General features: G+C 35.2%; 1 protein-coding gene across 3 annotated transcripts in view; it reads right to left on the reverse strand.

Moving 5' to 3' along the window:
• The window catches only part of ZNHIT6 (zinc finger HIT-type containing 6), a 53743-nt gene that overhangs the window by 17618 nt on the left and 19166 nt on the right, over positions 1-16959 (reverse strand). For 2 of the 3 annotated variants that reach the window (XM_050773145.1, XM_050773060.1), the window contains exons 6-8: positions 10024-10092; positions 7876-7956; positions 6406-6483 (exon numbers count right to left, since the gene is read on the reverse strand). In XM_050773145.1, the coding sequence (XP_050629102.1) occupies positions 6406-6483; positions 7876-7956; positions 10024-10092 (228 nt within the window). Of the gene's footprint in view, positions 1-6405; positions 6484-7875; positions 7957-10023; positions 10093-11664; positions 12089-16959 lie in introns of those variants that run through there. The other variant, XM_050773205.1, reaches the window with a different exon arrangement.

Consider the following 16959-nt stretch of genomic DNA (forward strand, 5'->3'; position numbering starts at 1 on the left):
GAAAAATTAAGACTGAACACTTGTTGTGGAAAAGTCACTAACACAACTCTGCAGGAAATACAAAGATGAAGATGCCTACGGCAACCACTGTCTTCAAAAGGGAGTTAATCATCATATGGTTTAAGTTTTATTGGGATAAAATAAGTCAAATTTATAGGAACCTATGAGAAATGCAAAACACTTTTAAGGTTCTAAAGATATGGAAATTATATTCAGTTTGGGGGAAGGAAATGAACTCTACTGTAGACACTGGTAAATAATAGTCTACCTAAAAGGAATGGAGAAGAAAGGACAAATGGAAGACGCGTTGTGGATGTCAATTATGCAAGGTAAGGTGGCAAGGTGGAAGTCAAGAAGTAGTCGAAGATGCTGGGCTACAAGGTCTTATGCCTGGCTTACTAGAACAAAAGAGCCAGTAATAGAAAATGAGTACCAACATTTGTTGACTGCTTACTCGATGCCAGAACACTCAGTCCATTAAATTAGAAACACATACATCAGGAAGAAATAGATGCAGTGTAATGAAATCTAGACATGTTGAGCTTAACATTTAATGAGATGTGTAAATAAAGATAGCTGGAAACCAAGATTTGGAGCTTGGGAGAAAAGTTAAAACTATATCTAGATTTGGGAGTAATTTCCACAGAAATAAAGTTGACAATATCTTAAGTTCCTGAAATCTCATATTCTTGCAATATCCAATTATGTCAAAAGAAATATTAACAAACATGACTGGTTATCTGCTCCCTTGTGTTTAGTGGTGAGTGGTCTGTTGGGAATGTATGGCTAATATTACATTTGAAGTATATCCCAGAAATATAAGAAATTATATGGCTGATGCATGCCTGGAGCCTCAGCTATGCAGGAGGCTGAAGCAGGAAGATTTCTTGAGCTCAGGAGTTCAAGGCTGCAGTGAGGCTATGCTTGTGCTACTGCATTCCAGCCTGGGCAACACAATAAGACCCTGTCTCTCAAAACAAAATTTTTAAAAATGAATTTGGTTAAAAGAAGCTGTTAAACAAATAAAGTAATATATGATACAGTTAACTACTACCAAACATGTGGAACTTAAACACCTCTTTAGGTTCGTTGAATCATTTCAACATGATGTTCTAGTTGAAACTCAAAATACTTGAATACACAGGAGTGATTTTCCAGGTGCCAGGCACTGTAGTAAGCAGCTGACAAGAATTAACTCAAATTAACCTTTACAACAATGCAGTATCATTTCTGTTCTGATTCCCACATTTAGATGGGAAAATAGGCTTACTAACTTTCCAAGGTCTGTATCAAATTAAAAACACAATTTTGACTTTATAGCAAATCTCTGATGTACATTTTTGCATAACAGCAAAAAGGTTATTCTGGAAGTTCTCATAATTTGGGTTAGGTTTAAGGAGCAGTGACAACAAACTTTTACTTATTATAATAAATGTACTATTTGTAATGGTGAAACTTTTAGTCTAAAAAGTCTACTCTAGAACCTCATAAAGTAAGGTCTACTCCACGTATTAAGTATTCTGGAAGGATAATATTACTATTTTTTTAACTAGCATACAATTTCACTCTGAAGATATCCTAATAATCAGTAGAGTAAGGTCATTCTTTTTGAAAGTAGTGTTCCGGAAAATGACGCGACCTCTACATGAAACTCAACATGCTCTTAGCCTCTCCAGACCTTACCTTCATCTCTCTGTAAACAGCAATCATGCCAGAAACCATAGTCACCTTTGATTCCTAGTTATTGCTCCCTATAGCCAACTTGATCACCAAGTCTTACTGGTTTTTTTTTTTTTTTTTCTAGATCTTTACAGTTTTCTATGCCAATGAGACAAGATCCAAACAGCGTTAGTATTGGGTCTTGAACTAACTCTTCAACCTTATCTTTTTAAAAAAAGTTTTAAAAATACTTCTCTGCATGCATCTATACACTCCACTTACTTGCTTTGTTTACGATATACCACACCCTCGTACTTCTTAAGGGCCTCTGTACCTTCCCCTAGTCATAGGCCATTCACCTTTAATAAAAGTCAAACGTGACTTCCACAACAAAGCCTTCTGATGACATAAGGATACCTGCTACCTTCCATGTCGCTTTTAAGATGTAGACACAGGTTTCTTATGATACACACAGCGTGTCTGTTTTCCCTACTACAATGGAACTGTATTTTATTCATTCTTGTATAAACCCCAATTTTTATTTATATGCCTAGAAGATTAAATGTACTTAATGGTTTTTTTTTGAACAAATTCGGAAAGAATCATCCTATAACTGCTTAAATCACAAAAAATCCAAGAAGATTTACAAGTATCAAAGTAGCAAAGTAAATATAAAAAACAAAATGTATCTAAATTTTTTTCTGGTAAATAATTCCATAAAATAAAAGTAAAATCTAGGCTTAAAAGTTAATATATTTGGAAAACTGTACTTGAATAGACAAAGTTGGCTGTTTTATAAATTATTTAGTCAGTAGTAACTTAAGTGGGCAGTAATACAACAGCTGCTCTCTGATAGTGCCTGACATTTAGCGACGTAGGCTTTTCTAGTCCAAAACCACTCATTTACTTTCTGAGAATAAAAAGCTGGTAAAAAATATGCAGCAAAGAGCAAGAATGGCATTACTAACATAAGCATCTTACATGAATGATCTTCTCCACAGGGGCAGGAACACTTTTCTTTACTGCCATAGCCTCAATGTTTAGAACAGTACCTGGACTTTGGCATACTCCCTATTTGCTGAATGAATAAATGAATTTATTTAAAAAGCTAAAATAGCTTTTCTAAGAGATAAATTCAGACCCTATGTATTCTGGAAAGAAAACTCCCAAACAGATCAGTAGTGAATTCCTTAGATTAGACACAAATTCTATAATCACAATTTAAAAAATAAGCCATGAATGGCAAAGCTGAAACCTGGAAAAAATGTAAGCATGCTCTAGCTGACCAGGTATATCTATATCATGAGACAATTGCTATATACCTTCCAAGAATGGAAAATAAAACCAATGGAAACTGGTAACATCAAGTATTTGGTAAAAAGACTTTACTCTGAAGTTACTGTAATGCTGAAAACGTAAAATCAAACAGCCATAAAGAAACTACATGTTTCTGATTTCTAAGCACTTTTCAGGAAATAATAAAATGGTTCTATTTAGAATGCTTATCTTAAATTAGAGCTTAGCATTTATAACCTCTAATAATTCTCCTTAGATGTTCTCTGAATGTACTTTCCTTTAAGGATATAACTGTAATTATGTATACAATCAAATGTAAATACTCATCTTAGTCCATTTATCAGTATGTTATACAGAGAACATTGTTTTAAAAATCTGATAAAAAATAAAAATCTATGCCTAAATACATCTCTATACTATCTAACTTCATTACTTATGACTACAAAATACTTTAATAAAATTGAGGTTCTTTAGAAATTAGCATAACTATGCTTTGAGGCTGACCTAATAATCAGAAATATAAAGATATCCTACGCCAATTTAGGTCCACCTTCAAGATGAAAGCTACCTCAACAGGAATTTCTGACATTATTGCTGCTGTCAAATGATGCCATCACTACTCAAGGCTAAATGAATGCCAATTTTTAAACTGGACCTGGGATATAACCTTTTCCCCCTTCCTTTGCTTTGGTAGTATTTTCATACACCACTTAGTTCAAATCAACAGCAAAAACGGGGGAATCTGGAAGATGAGCTTTCTCTACAGATAAGGTAGAATGAAAGTACTTTCACGTTCCTCAGACTGGCTCAGGTTTATCATTTTTTTTTTTTTTGGAGACGAGGTCCTGCTATGTTGCTCAGGCTTGTCTCAAACTCCAGAGCTCAAGCAATCTGCCTGCCTCAGCCTCCCAAAGTGCTGGCATTACAGGCATGAGCCACAGGCACCCAGCTAGGCTCAGGTTTAGTATCAAATTAGTCTATTCTAGGTATTCCTTATAGTCAACACCACTAACTTTTCACTTTATTAATCTACTATTCCCTTCACTTTGGGGATTAAAAAATTAAGTTTTGTTTAGTAAAATCCTAAAGTCAGTTCCACATAATTCATGTTTAAACAAAATCATTTACATTGTTTCCTTGGAATTTACCTCTAGTCAATCATTACATAATTCTTATATTATCTGTTTCACCTTCTAAATTCAGTTCCTTTCTTGCCATGTGCCATATTTTATCTAATTAGTTCATGTAAATGTTACTCATGTTTTAAGCCATGAGACCATGGCTTTAGTCTCACAAGCCTACTAAGAGAATACCTAGGAGGGCCCATGTGTCCACTCACCTAAGCCAGTCAAACTTGACTCTGACAGAATATACTCTTCTTCCAAAATTCAAGGAAATCAGAATTCTTGGTAATAAAAGACAAACAGGGGATACTGAGTATTTTAAAGTTTATAGTATAGGACACACTGCTTGGGCCCAGAGAGCAGTTATTTTTTAACTTGGAAATGTGTACTGTAAGTCCACAAAGAGCCAAAGTGGATGGAAATCTCAGCTTGTCCTAGCATACTAGGGTTTTTGAGAAGAGCAGAAGAAATGCCCATAGGATGTAATGTCCCAAAAGGGAGCAGTTAAGGAAACTGCTCTCATGCCATTGCATAGAAAGGAATCAGGATACCTAGAGACCACAACTCAGAAAGCTACAAGTCAAAACGTTAAGACTTATTTTAACAACGAGCCAAACGGGATAAATCTAAACAAAAAATACATCAAAGAAGTACGCTTAAATGAAACTCACACGACCTAGCTCTAGGCATTCAACTCCTCTGCGCTTCATTTTCCTTTAACGTCCTCACACTAATGTTATAACTTTCCTCTTTAGAGTCCCAAAGAGGATCAAAGTTGTCAATAAGCAGTAATATTTTGAAAACAAATTTTTTTTCTGAGCAGTAGACTTAAAATATTCAGTAAACCATGCCATAAACAGATGTGCTGTCATCCAGGCTTTGTTGTTCCATTTACAGAGCACAGGCAGAATAGATTTAGCATAATTCTTAAGGGCCCTAGGATCTCTAGAATGGTAAATGATCACTGGCTTCAACTTTAAGTCCCCAGCTGCATTAGCCCCTAATAAGAGGGTCAGTCCATCCCTTGAAGCTTTTATGGCAGGCATTTACTTCTCCTCTCTAGCTGAGTCCTACATGTCATCTTCTTTCAATATAAAGCTATTTTGTCTACACCGAAAATCTGTTGTTTAGTGTAGCCACCTTCATCAGTTATCTTAGCTAGATCTTCTGGATAACCTGCTGTGGCTTCTACATCACCATTTGCTGCTTCACGCCACACTTTTAGGTTATGGAGATGGCTTCTTTCCTTAAACCCCATGAACCAACCTCTGCTAGCTTCAAACTTTTCTTCTGCAGCTCCCTCACCTCTCTCAGCCTTCACAGAGTTGAGAGTTAGGGCCTAGCTCTGGATTAGGCTTTGGATTAAGGGAATGTTTGGGCTGGTTTGATCTTCTATCCAGACCACTAAAACTTTCTCCCTATCAGCAATAAGACTGTTTTACTTTTTTATCATTCTTGTGTTCACTGGAGTAGCATTTTTAATTTCCTTCAAGAATTTTTCCTTTGCAATCATGACTTAACTAGCAGGAGAGGCCTAGTTTCAGCCTATCTCGGCTTTCAATATGCCTTCCTCACTAAGCCTAATCATTCCACTTTTTATTTAAAGTGAGAGATGTGACTCTTCCTTTCACTTGAACACTCACAGGCCATTGTGTGGTTATTAATTGGCCTAACTTCAATATTACTGTGTCTCAAGGAATAGGAGGCCTGAGGAGAGTGAGAGAGATGGGTGAATGAGTGGTTGGTGGAACAGTCAGAACACACACATTTAAGGCTGCCATCTTATATGGGCACAGTTCATGGTGCACCCAAAGCAATTACAGTAGTAACATTAAAGTGTTACTCCTGTATCACAGGTCACCACAACAGATATAATGCTAATAAAAAGTCTGAAATACTGCTAGAATTACCAAACTGTGACACATAGACTCAAACTGAACATGTGCTATTGGAAAAATGGTGCAGATAGACTTGCTCGAAGCAGAGATGCCACAAACCTTCAATTTGTAAAGAATGCAATATCTGTAAAGCTCAGTGAAGTAAAACACAATAGAACAAATAAAAGAATGCTTGTATTTTAAAATATTCTATTTCCCCTATCTCAGTTGACAGAAAATAAAAGAAAATAAAATATTTTAACCTGGATGATTTTTCAACCCAATTTGTCCTATAAGTGTGATTATTTTGAATTCTGACTTGAAAGTTGAAAACTAAAAGTCATGTTCATAGCTAGATAATTAGTTTAATAACTTGAGCTAATCAAGCTACTTAATTATGTTATAGAACTAAAAAATATTTAAAGAAATGGGGAGGAGAGCAATTTTACCTTACTAAATTTTGCTGCATATATTCAATCTTCATTAAAATCTGAACCCCAGTCTGAGAGCGAATGTAGGCTTTCAACCTGAAATAAAAAACATCACATTGAAGGAAAAGTTGATTTTTTAATATATTTCCACATAGTCTTATGGAGACTAAGCATTTGTACCTAATAATACTTAAAAGTTCATCTATTTAAGCATAGAAAAGGAGATAAAGATCTTTTCTAACCAGAAATCTGAAAAGAAAATAACTTTTTTCCTCTGTTCATCTTAAATTTTAAAATATCTGTTTCAATAAATTAATCTGGCTATATGATTTTACAAAAATGTATCCTATTCAGTGACATTTTGTCTTACTGGCAAATATGTGACTAATGATAACAACTAGGTTCCATTTATAAGGAAAGAAACTCAACTATCATAGCTATTTTAAAGACTGCTTGATATGTGACATGGGTCAGGTTCAGTCTGGGCATGACGTTTTATCAAAAGCAAAAGAATGAGATTCAACTAGAACTGGATTAGACATTTTAGAATCCACCCAGTCTAAATTTTAAATACCAGGTTATTCTGGAACCAAACCAAGCACTCGTTCATATCCCAAGCAAGTACCACCTGGTGAAAATAAAGTCAACTGGGTTTCTACCCAGGAGCACTAATAACTCACACTCTAATAACAATATCCTTTTTCAAGCAGTGCCTAGTATATGCTAGGTCCTGTACTAGGAATTTTATACATGGTATTTCTTTTAAGCCTTGTAACAATCCTATCTAGGAAGTGTTATCATTCTTATTTCACTGATGAGAAAAAAATAAGGCCTGGAAATTAAGTAACTTGCTCTTAATCACACAGCTAATAAGGGACAGAAACTGCTATTTTAACCCAGATATCCATGACTGAATCTTTCCACTATGTTATGTTAACCACTTCTGTCCATGCTGTATTTCTGAACAGGAGGCAGATTGTACTTTACTTAGTTCTCTGAAAACTTGGCTGAAACAGGATTTCCTGTCTTTAAAAGTTACTTGGAAACTTTTAATTTTCAGAGTTTTTCATTCAACGTCAAAGGTAGTTTAGTTTAAGGGTTAAGAGTAAAAACTTTGACTCCAGACTGCCTAGGTGTGAATCTTAGCTCCCCTGTTTACTAGCTATAGGATATTACTTAACCACTTTAAGGCTCAGTTGCCCCATTTATAGAATGGGTATAATAATAATCTACTTTTCAGAGTTATTGTGAGGATTAAATGAATTAACATATTTATTATTGTCTGCTTTGAAGAGTGTCTGGAACATAGGAAACAATGAATGTCAGCTACTGTTGTTATTTTTACTGACAGACCTTCAGTAAACACCAAGAAAACGTGAGAGAAAGTAAATTGCATTACACATCACATTCTAATAGTCATGGATGACCCTAATAAGTACATCAACATTTTTAATTATTTCAGAAAGTTACAATATTTTTGAAGCATACCTTTGACGAATTACAGGATCAGACTTTTCAGGATCAATGTAAGGCTTTAGGATTTCATTAATAGTTTTATCATCTGGTACTCTTTCCAACAAAGAAAAAAAAAACAAGCTATATTAGTATTGATAATTTTCTACTAAAGGTGTTAATTTTGAATTATTAAATTTTGTGGCTTTCTTGGTTTAAGTAACTGAACAAAGACCTTTTATATTACTCTTGGCAAAATAAAATATCCTTTTAAGCAAAAAATACTTAGGAAAAAGCTCAAGAAGAGTTCTTGGACACACTTAACAAGGTCTTAAAAAACAACATTTTGAGAAGTTCTGTATAAATCAATTATAAAAATATGAAGCCTCTTTTAACACACACCTGTACTCAAACATGAAAAGACGAGGTCAGGATAAAATATATTTGACACTAGCAGAAATAATAAATCTGAAAAAAGGTTTCAGATTTCAGTGCATGTTCAAATTTATTCATTCTAATTTATAAGACCAAGTTAAAAAATTGATACTAATTTCCTTGGAAACAAAACATTTTAAGTTTTCCAACTTTCCTCCATATATGCACACTGTTTTAAACTTATATATAAAGCTGTATAAACAAAATTAAGACACTGTTTTAAAACAGTAACTTTCCTCAACCATTTATACATATTCATATATACTATTGGCTACATACCCCTATCTGTAAAATAAGTCGTTTCCTTGTATGCAACTCCAAATAACAAAGTTCTTCACTAAAATCCCTTTGACAACTACAGAGGATATTTATGTATAATGTAGGAATATGCTAAATATACTACTTAAAGAGCAACTTTAAAATTTTCCTAAACCAAGGAATGAAATAGTTCACAAACATCAAAATGTTTTGTTTGTTTTTGTTTTTGTTTTTTTATTTTTTTGAGACAGAGTCTTGCTCTGTCTCCCAGGCTGGAGTGCAGTGGCATGATCTTGGCTCACTGCAACCTCCGCCTCCTGCATTTAAGCTATTCTCATACCTCAGCCTCCTAAGTAGCTGTGATTACAGGAGTGCGCTACTTCCACCAGCTAATTTTTGTATTTTTAGTAGAGACAGGGTTTCACCATGTTGGCCAAGCTGGTCCTGAACTCCTGGTCAAAAGCGATCCACCCGCCTTGACCTCCCAAAGTGCAGGGATTATAGGTGTGAGCTGCCGCATCTGGCTGACGTTAAAATGTTTAAATGACACTTGAAAATGTTTTAGGCTGGGTGGGGTGGCTCACGCTTGTAATTCCAACATTTTGGGAGGTAGAGGTGGGAGGATTGCTTGAGGTCAGGAGTTTGAGACCAGCCTGGGCAACATAGTAAGGCCCTGCCTCTACAAAAAATAAACAAGAATAGCTAGGTGTGATGGTCTGAGCCTTTAGTCCCACCTACCTGGAGGCTGAGGTAGGAGGATCACCTGAGCCCAGGAGGTTGAAGCTACAGTGAGCAGAGATCTGCACCACTGCACTCCAGCGTGGGCAACAGAGCAAGATCCTGCCCCAACTCCCCTCCAAAAAAAAGAAAAAGAAAAAGAAAAGAACAAGTTTTAATATGAAACAGTAACACAAAAAAATTTATGCAAATTAATTCCAATGAGTACACCTATACATATCTAAAATAATGTATTTTCTGAGTGATACACTATAATGTTAACAGTGGTAATCTTTGCATGGTAGAATTTTGGGTCATTTTTCATCTCCTTAACCACCACCCAGCTTAAGAAACAGGAAACTTTCAGCCCTCTAATTCTCCTTGGATCCCTCTCCTCAATACTTGCTTTGCTGCTAAAGAAACCATCATCAGGATTTCTATGTTAATAATTTCCCTTAGAGTTAGTTCTATCACCTTTGTAGGTATTCCTAAAAGTACACTATTGAGTTTTCTGGCTTTATTCCCCCATATTTACAAACAATCATGTTCTATACATTCTTCCTTAACTTGCTTTTCTTACATTATTTGTGAGATTCATCCACGTTGATGTGCATAGCTGTAGTTCATTCGTTTTTAGTGGTGTTTAGCATCTCATTGTATAAATATACCACAATTTAGTTATCCATTCAACTACTGACATTAAGTTAACAATTTATTTTAGATACACAGCCTCCAAATTAAAACAAATCAGTGATTAAAAGACAGCAGTGATACCTTTTTTCTATGTACTCAGCTTGACTTTGAGGAAACTGGAGCTTCACATGCCAACAAAACTGCTGTTTTCTAAGAGAGAAAATAATCATGTGAGAATCAACGTAGTAGATAATAAAAGTCTAGATGCAAATTGAACTTTCTAAATTTTCACTTTAAGATGATTCTAAAATTATTCTTAGAATTTAACATACATTTTCTATTAAGAGCTAATGTCTCTTGCAAGCGTTATTAAGAAAGAAAAAAAAGGGAAGCAGTTCTGAATTCCAAGGACTTCACATTTCTGAATTAGAAGGCAATTTCTCATAGTTCAGGGGCTTTTGAGAGCAGTGTGCTACTATTTGAAGTTTACAAATAAATTTCCTCATGACTAAATACAATGAGCTGATGTCTTTGCTTGACTAGTCTGGAAATTAGGTGAATGAAGTATTGTCCGGTTGAGTCCAGCTGGCTGGAGATACACTTCTGAGGCATGAGTACGTGCATTCAGTAGCAAAACAGTAGACAACAAGCTGGTTGCTAAGCAGAATGCACTTTGAGCTACAGTCTTTTTGCTTTCAGGTCTAAACTTTGGTTTGACATAGGATCAACAGCAATAATTCACTAAATGCCTGATTTTAGAAAAATGACTATATTTAATATATCTAAATTTAGAGACATTCACATGATTCCTTTAAAAATCTAATGCTCCAAATATTGAATCCATTATCAAAATTTAAATGTCTTCACTACATGATGATTTTACACAATGTTTTCTTTACTTAGAAGAAATTTCTAACTATCAATTAGAGCAAGTTAATGACCACCAGCATCTCCTTAAAATCTATCCCATAGCAGTAGGACCCCAAAATCTAAAATAATTTTCTTTTAATACAATCTAGTAATCTTTCACCAAACATTTATATGATTTAGTAGAATTTCTGTCAGAAGACAATGACCATAATTTTATTGAGAACAAAGTTGAAAAATACTCTTTACTAATCTAAAGGACAGATGTCTAAAATCTCAGAGGAAAAAACATTTAAAAATTTGAATGCAAATGCAAATTACTAGTTACTCGTTTTAAAAAAATAATTCTTCCAAAATAAAACATTTTGCAATATTCCTTATTTGTGAAGTAGGTATACCATAATAGCATTAAGGGCTGAGAGACATTTTTTTTATAAGAAATAAACTGATTTTGTTCATCTTAATGCATAATATAATTTCTTCCTAAATGTACATTTTTTCCACATTAACTTAGGGAAAAAAGGATTACCAACTTGCCATCTTACAGAATTGCAAACCATGCTCAATCACCCCAATTATTGCTTGAGTAATTTCAAAACTCATTCGCCTTTTAACATTTAGTACACCCTGAATATGTTCAGAAAGCGCTTAACATTCCAAACACAGAGGGAAAAAGCCCTCGGAGATAATTTTATTTGCTGTAGTTAACTAGCTCTACTTATAACAAAGTCATTCATTGCTATACATTGTTAAATTATTGATAAAAATATTTCTGTATTTGGCCTCAGCTCATACACGAACAAATTTGAAAAGTACACTAAGTTTTAAAATGTGATCTTGCAATATTCCAAAAACAAAGAAAAACAGAATAATGCAAAGAACATTCAATGTACCCATACTCAGATTTAACTCATTTACAAGTTGCCATATTTTTGAGGTACTTTTATTTCTTCTAAGAAATAAAGGGCTATTGATAACAGTAGATGATTTTCTATACTGTACTTTAGCCCAAGGTGGGCAAATAGAAGTTGAAGGGTGTTGTATAAAGAACTGCTGAGGCTGGGTGCAGTGGCTAAGGCCTATAATCCCAGCACTTTGGGAGGCCAAGGTGGGCGGATCATGAGGTCAGGAGATCTAGACCATCCTGGCTAACACGGTGAAACCCTGTCTCTATTAAAAATACAAAATCTAGCCGGGTGTGGTGGCATGTCCCTGTAGTCCCAGCTACTTGGGAGGCCGAGGCAGGAGAATCACATCGCTTGAACCCGGGAGGCGGAGGTTGCAGTGAGTTGAGATTGAGCCACCGCACTCCAGCCTTGGTGAAAGAGCAAGATTCCGTCTCCAGAGGAAAAAAAAAAAAAAATTGCTGAAATGAGTGAGTTAATTTTCTCTAAAATGGTTTCCAATTCTTCAGTGTTGCTGAAATTACTGTAAGTCCTGACATGTGCTCTTCTTAAGACTGAAAGAATTAAGTTTGTTTCCCAGTTTTTATAATAATATATACAAATATATGTCCCACTTAAAAAAAATGCACATACATCAAACTCCTAGCAACATTACTTGGATTATTTTCTAAAACTAGATTCCAAGAGGTACAATCACTAAGATAGAGCAGGGTTTCTCAGTCTCAGCAGTGCTGGTATTTTGGACTAGATAATTCTTTGCAATGGGGGATTCGGTCCTTTGCACTGCAGGATGTTTAGCAGTATCCCAAGACTCCACCCTCTAGATGAGTGTTCCTAGTGGAACACTCATACACCCAGTTGTGGCCACCAAAAATGCTACCAGAAATTGTAAATGTCCCTGGAGGCAGAATTATCACTGTTTGAGAACTACAAGGATAAAGGTTTGAACATTTACAACTACTCCTAATGCATTAGGGCTACTGTTCCCTAAATTCAACAAAATGCCTTCAACTACAATAATGTCACTATGTCCTTGGCATATCAACATTCTCAAAAATGGTATTACTATACCTTAGTATATTCTAGGTAACTTAGGAACTCCAAGATACCATGTTTAGAGTTGGGTGATAAGATTGGTGGAGTAATTGTGGCAACTGTTAATCCTCATGTTCCCTTGTGGACAATCTGACAAAGCAACAGAAACACTAACCTCTTCTAAGTCCTATGAAACCCAAGTAACTATTCATGCACAGCAAAGCTATTTCCCTCTCCTTCCCTAAATATCAATACATACATGCTTTCTCAATGAGGGCAGTATGGCCCCAAAGAGGGCAAAAACTGGTTCTCTGAAGGGCCAACAAAATCTTTGCTATTTTAACGTTTGTGGCCCTACAAAGGGCTACTGTATGCAACAGATATACAGTGTATCTATGGTATCAAAATATCATGGCAGAAAGCTCCTTGGGAGGTCATAATAAAAAAAAGGTTGAAAAATACTTAGATGGCACTTGTATTAAATGAGGAAAATAAATATTTTATACTCATTTTCAGGGAGTTAATACAGGGCACTTATTTACAAACACATGCTTACTAGAAACTTGTTAAGGATCAGTCTCTCTGTGGCCTATTTGTTAACAAAAACAGAAAAAAAAGGGATCATTCTCTCCCACAGTTTCAAGAAAGTATGTGGATGAACACACACACTTAAGGAAAGAGGTTCTATAACCATAATCTAAATTATTCTTTTGACTTCATAACTTCAAATTGCAAATTTTCGTATGGGGAATGCTACCATGATCCCAAAGAAAAAGATGCAAATCAAAAGTCATTAGCTCCTTTTAAATGGCACTGCTCTAATGTTACAATAAGATGTTCAATTTCATTAATAACCAAAGAAATGTATATAGAAATAAAATATTTTTACTTATCAGGTTGGCAGAAATTAGAAATACTAAGTAAGTGTGGCAAAAGTGTGGCAACTTCATTGCTGACAGGAATATAAATTGGTGCAAGCTTCTGGTAGTTCAATTTCATAAAAGCTATAAATAAAAATCTGTAATTGAAAAAGTATATATTTTTGCCTCAATAGTTTTATTTCTGGAAATTTATCCCAAGGAAAGAATTGGTCAAATAATAATATATATATAAAATGTCCACTGCACCACTTTATATAATAGAAAAAAATTAGAAACAGCCTAAATGTACATCATCAGAAAGTTGATTAAATAAATCATGGTACATCTACATAATGAATTTTAAGTAGTCATAAAAGATGAGGCAGAACTTCATGTACTGATGTGGAAAACTGTGCATGTTGAATGATAGCCTTTATATTTAAAACACAGGCTTATACATATATTGGCAAGTATAAAGACCATACCCCAAACTTTTAGCTATGATTATTTCTTGACATTATAAAAGGACTTGACTTAATTTTTACCTACGAATATGTCTGTATTATTAAATAAATCTTCCACATAATGATTTGTGGGATTTTTTCCTTTTTTGAGACAGGGTCTTACTCTGTCATCTGGGCTGGAGTGCAGTGGCAAAATAGGGCTCACTGCAGCCCTGACTTTCTGAGCTCAAGCAATCCTCTCGCCTCAGCCCCTACAAGTAGCTACCACAGCTGACTGATATTTTTTAATTTTAGTAGAGACAAGGTCTTGCTGTGTTGCCCAGGCTGGTCTCCAATTCCTGAGCTCAAGCGATCCTCCTACCTTGGCCTGCCAAAGTGCTGAGATTACAGGTGTGAGCCACTGTACCTGGATGATTTGTTACTTTTTATAATCAGTAAAGTCAAAGATGCATTCATGGGGCACACACAGGATGGTAGTGATAGAAAGGACAGGAATAATTTTAACATTCTCTTTGAATTTAAAAATATTTCACTATTAGAAGTATTCATTTAAGAATTCTCTTTTGCCCCTTTTGAGAAAAAAAAATATGTTTCTCTTTTTTATCTTAGAAACCAGTACCAAACCAGAACTAGGGTTACTTATCTAATCATTTTGATAGTCTCAAAGCTATCTTCCTATGAAATATGCCACAACTAAGAGTTACAAATGGAGGCTAAACTCTAAGAATGAAGATTTCTAATACAAAGTTTAAAGAAGCTTGAATATTTCTGTTCTTTTTTTTTTTTAAATCACCAATTCTCATCCCACTCCACCACTGATTAACCAACATATACCCAAAGAACACAAACGTGAGCTCACTAGACATTAAGGACAAAGAGACCAACAAGGAGATGAGTCCAACACGGACTTCTTTTTAGGGCAGCAAGTCAATCACCAACGCTGGGCACTGCATTTTTCCCTCCATTTCACAATTTTCATATGAAAGCGTCCTGTTCTTTATGGACACTGTACATAGCAAGAAGGCTCAATATACTATAAGGTCCAGAGGTAGGATGGGGGAGAGGTTAAGTGGACTTTGTGTTTGAATCCCATTTTAATAATTTAGTTCTTAACATGTTCTTCAGCAAGAGACAATCTCTTTGTACCTCAGGCTTCTCATTGTAAAACAGGGATAACAATGGTATTTCTATCACAATTAAATGAATAAATAATATATCAAGAGTTTAGAGGCTGGGCATGGTGGCTTATGCCTGTAATCCCAGCACTTTGGGAAGCCGAGACAGTTGGATCACTTGAGGTCAGGAGTTTGAGACAAACCTGGACAACATAGTGAAACCCCATCTCTACTAAAAATACAAAAAAAAAAAAAAATTGCCAGGATTGGTGGCGCACAATTGTAGTCCTAGCTCCTCAGGAGGCTAAGGCAGAAGAATCACTTGAATCCAGGAGGTGGAGGCTGTAGTGAACCGAAATTGTGCCACTGCATTCTAGCCTGGGTGACAAGAGTGAGACTATCTCAAAAAAAAAAAAAAAAAAAAAAAAAAAAAAGAGTTTAGAACACAGTACTCAAAAATGTTGCTGTTATTATCAGATACCGACAGTGTCTTTACAGAGTATTTTGCTGGGATTTCATAAGCAAACTCTATTCACATTAAACTTAGTGTTTAGTGGCTAGAGATGAAACTAGAAACATTAATACCAGGTTATATACGGCCCTGAATGCCCTGCTAAGCAGTATGGATTCTATCCTGTAATTAATGCACCAACAACAAAGGTTTTAAAGAACAGTGAAATGAAGGGCTTACAGGGAGATTCATCATCCTACTACTTAACTCTCCTAATAAGTGTTTCCATAGTATATCCAGGACATTAACGTTTTAGCCCTTGTTTATAGTTATTAAGAGAAGTATTTCCAACTACTTTTGAGAATCACATTGACATATCATGTCAGTTCAAATATACTTAAAATTTTTACTTCTGATTTTTAAACACAGGTGACTCCATGAGGTAAGCTAAAGCTAAAACACATGTCTGTTTTCAGAATACTGTATCACTAATTACATTAGAAATTTCTACAGGTTCCATCCTGGCCAACATGGTGAAACCTCGTCTCTACCAAAAATACAAAAATTAGCTGTGCATGGTGGCATGCGCCTGTGGTCCCAGTTACTCGGGAGGCACAGGTTGCAGTGAGCCAAGTTCATGCCATTGCACTCCAGCCTGGTGACAGACTGAGATTCCATCTCAAAAAAGAAATGTCTACAGGTTATAAAAAAAACTACCAGTAAATTGTTTTATCAGAGAGCACAGCAAGTAGCAATAGTAAATAACAATAGTTTGTTTTAAAAGCTTTTCCTGTCAGGCATGGTTCTAAATATATGTATTAACTCCTTTAATCCTTATAATTCTATGAGGTAAATGTTATTATTATTTCATTTTACAGATGAAAACACTAAGGTAGAGAGAAGAAAGTCACTCCTCCAAGGTCATTATTCATCTGGAAGTAGCAGAGCTGCTGGGATTTGAGCCCAGGCAGTGCTTCCTCATAACTCTAGAGTCCACATTCTAATCTGCTATATTATTATGAGCTTTCTAGAACTGAAAGTTCAAAAATAAACTATGTATTTTTCTGTACTGCGAATTCAAGTGTATCTCAGTTACTTTTTATTTTAAATATTTGCCTCCATATTTTAAAATCATTTTTAAGAGGTATAGTAGACATTTTGACTATCTACTTAGCAATCATTCCCCACCTGTCACCACCATCCTTCGTAATCCATAATCACACCTTAATGAATGAATTATATGCCAACCCTCTAAGGGTGTACCTTATGACTTAAAAAAATCAACATGCTTTCCTGGACACAACAGCTCCAGATTGGGCAGATTACGTAGGCAGCCTAATCATGGTGAATTTCAGGTTTTCTGTTTAGTAATGTTGGGAG

Source organism: Macaca thibetana, chromosome 1, assembly GCF_024542745.1.
Source record: "Macaca thibetana thibetana isolate TM-01 chromosome 1, ASM2454274v1, whole genome shotgun sequence".
Lineage (NCBI taxonomy): Eukaryota > Metazoa > Chordata > Mammalia > Primates > Cercopithecidae > Macaca > Macaca thibetana.